The sequence below is a fragment of the Sander vitreus genome, unplaced genomic scaffold (assembly GCF_031162955.1).
Source record: "Sander vitreus isolate 19-12246 unplaced genomic scaffold, sanVit1 ctg377_0, whole genome shotgun sequence".
NCBI lineage: Eukaryota > Metazoa > Chordata > Actinopteri > Perciformes > Percidae > Sander > Sander vitreus.
Genome location: NW_027595507.1, coordinates 75001 through 77500, shown reverse-complemented (window position 1 = coordinate 77500; position 2500 = coordinate 75001). Strand labels below are relative to the sequence as shown.

General features: G+C 52.6%; 1 protein-coding gene across 1 annotated transcript in view; it reads left to right on the top strand.

Moving 5' to 3' along the window:
* The window catches only part of pogzb (pogo transposable element derived with ZNF domain b), a 22957-nt gene that overhangs the window by 13247 nt on the left and 7210 nt on the right, over positions 1–2500 (top strand). Inside the window, exons 13-15 of the mRNA XM_078245099.1 lie at positions 1–260; positions 500–783; positions 1770–2064. The exon at positions 1–260 is cut by the window's left edge and continues 176 nt beyond it. Coding sequence (XP_078101225.1) covers positions 1–260; positions 500–783; positions 1770–2064 — 839 coding nt within the window. The remainder of the gene's footprint in view (positions 261–499; positions 784–1769; positions 2065–2500) is intronic.

Below are 2500 nucleotides of genomic sequence, written 5' to 3'. Positions count from 1 at the left end.
GAAGCTGCAGAACAAACACCACCAGCTGTTCCTGTCCAGCTCGCTGGCGTCGGCGCCGCTGCTGCAGAAGCTTCTGGAGCAGAAGATCTACGCGTGCAGCTCGTTCCCGCCGCCCAGCGCCATCCTGCCCAGGGCGCTGTGGGACGACGGCTCGCTGCACAGACCCGGAGACTTCCTGCAGCGGCGCTGTGGCCCGCTGCTCGCCACCCGCTGGAGGGACGCCAAGGAGATGGGCTGCCTGTCCACCAACGCTCCTCCAGGTCAGGCACTTCCTGTCGCTTTATTCACCCAGTCTGTCAGAGACAGACTTTACTGTCACTTCAAAGGTCTGTCTGTCTGTCTGTCTCTCTCTCTGTCTGTCTCTCTCGCTCTCTGTCTCTCTCTCTCTGTCTGTCTGCCTGCCTGTCTGTCTGCCTGTCTCTCTGTGTGCAGGTTAATTAATATTAATATTAATAATATTATTAATAATAATAATGAATGAATGAATATGTGTGTTCAGGTGAAGCAGACACCGTGTGGCGGAGATCTCAGACCAAAGTGGGCGGGCTGGACCCCATCGACCGACCAATGGCGTTCCGCCTGCTGCAGGAGAACATGCGCGGCGTGGACATCTGTAAACAGCTGCTGGCGTGCAACCCGCTGGGCGGCGTGCCGCTGGACCGCCACTGGAGACGCCTCTTCTGGTTCCTGGTCAACCTCAGCATCGTCAACGCCTTCATCGTGCTGCGGGAGAGCCGCAAAGAGAACCCCCCGCCCTGGGTCACAGACGGCCTCTTCACCCAGGTAATCTATTACTCTGGTACTCTATTACATCACTCAGAGAGGCCCCTGGGTCACAGACGGCCTCTTCACCCAGGTAATCTATTACCAGACCCAGGCTCTTGGTAGGGGGTGTCTGACGGGACAGACCCAGGCTCTTGGTAGGGGGTGTCTGACGGGACAGACCCAGGCTCTTGGTAGGCGGTGTCTGACGGGACAGACCCAGGCTCTTGGTAGGCGGTGTCTGACGGGACAGACCCAGGCTCTTGGTAGGGGGTGTCTGACGGGACAGACCCAGGGCTCTGGTAGGGGGTGTCTGACGGGACAGACCCAGGCTCTTGGTAGGCGGTGTCTGACGGGACAGACCCAGGCTCTTGGTAGGGGGTGTCTGACGGGACAGACCCAGGCTCTTGGTAGGCGGTGTCTGACGGGACAGACCCACGCTCTTGGTAGGCGGTGTCTGACGGGACAGACCCAGGCTCTTGGTAGGGGGTGTCTGATCGGGACAGACCCGGGCTCTTGGTAGGCGGTGTCTGACGGACAGACCCAGGGCTCTTGTAGGGTGTCTGACGGACAGACCTAGCTCTTGGTAGGGCGGTGTCTGACGGACAGACCCAGGCTCTGGTAGGCGGTGTCTGACGGACAGACCCAGGCTCTTGGTAGGCGGTGTCTGACGGGACAGACCCAGGCTCTTGGTAGGGGGTGTCTGACGGGACAGACCCAGGCTCTTGGTAGGCGGTGTACATGTATCTGATGATACTTACAGACATGTACAGTAACAGAGTATTTTAACTACATGTACCTCATGATACTTACAGACATGTACAGTAACAGAGTATTTTAACTACATGTACCTGATGATACTTACAGACATGTACAGTAACAGAGTATTTTAACTACATGTACCTGATGATACTTACAGACATGTACAGTAACAGAGTATGTTGACAGTGTGGTATTAGTTACTGCCGTAACCTGAGTACTTCTTCCCCCTCTGCTGTGTCTCTCAGGTAAACTTCCGGAAGCGTTTGGGCAACCAGCTGGCTAAGTGTGCTCAGAAGTCGTTTGAGGCGCTGGAGATGGCGAGCGTGCGCGTGGCGAGGGCCGTGGCGAGGCCGGTAGACGCGCCCCTGAAGCAGCGCCACCACATGGTGAAGATCAGCAACATCTCCAAACGATGCCGCAACTGCAACCGCAAGAACGTGCGCCACGAGAGCGTGTACGGCTGCGGCGTCTGCAACGCCAACCTCTGCAAGCAGTCCAGCTGCTTCTGGGAGTTCCACAACCTCTCGCCGCTCAGGAAAGGTACGCTACCTGCCCTTATTACCATAGAACCACAATATACTGTATGTGTATGTATATATATATATATATATATACATACACATACATATATACACACACACACATACACACACAGACATACAAAGACACACACACACACACATACGCACAGACACGCATACAAAGACACACACACATACGCACACACACATACGCATAAACACAAACACACATACACACATACATATATATATATATATATATGTATATATATAGGTACTTTACTCTGTTATAAACCATAGAAACTAGGCTTAATATATCCTTTTTTAAATGTTTTTTTGGCATTCTTCTTGGTAGTTTTTCCGAAATTTCCTTTTTTTACTTTTTACACCGGTCATTACCAAAGAAACTATTTAATATATATTCTCCCTTATTACCATAGCAACTCAAAATCAGT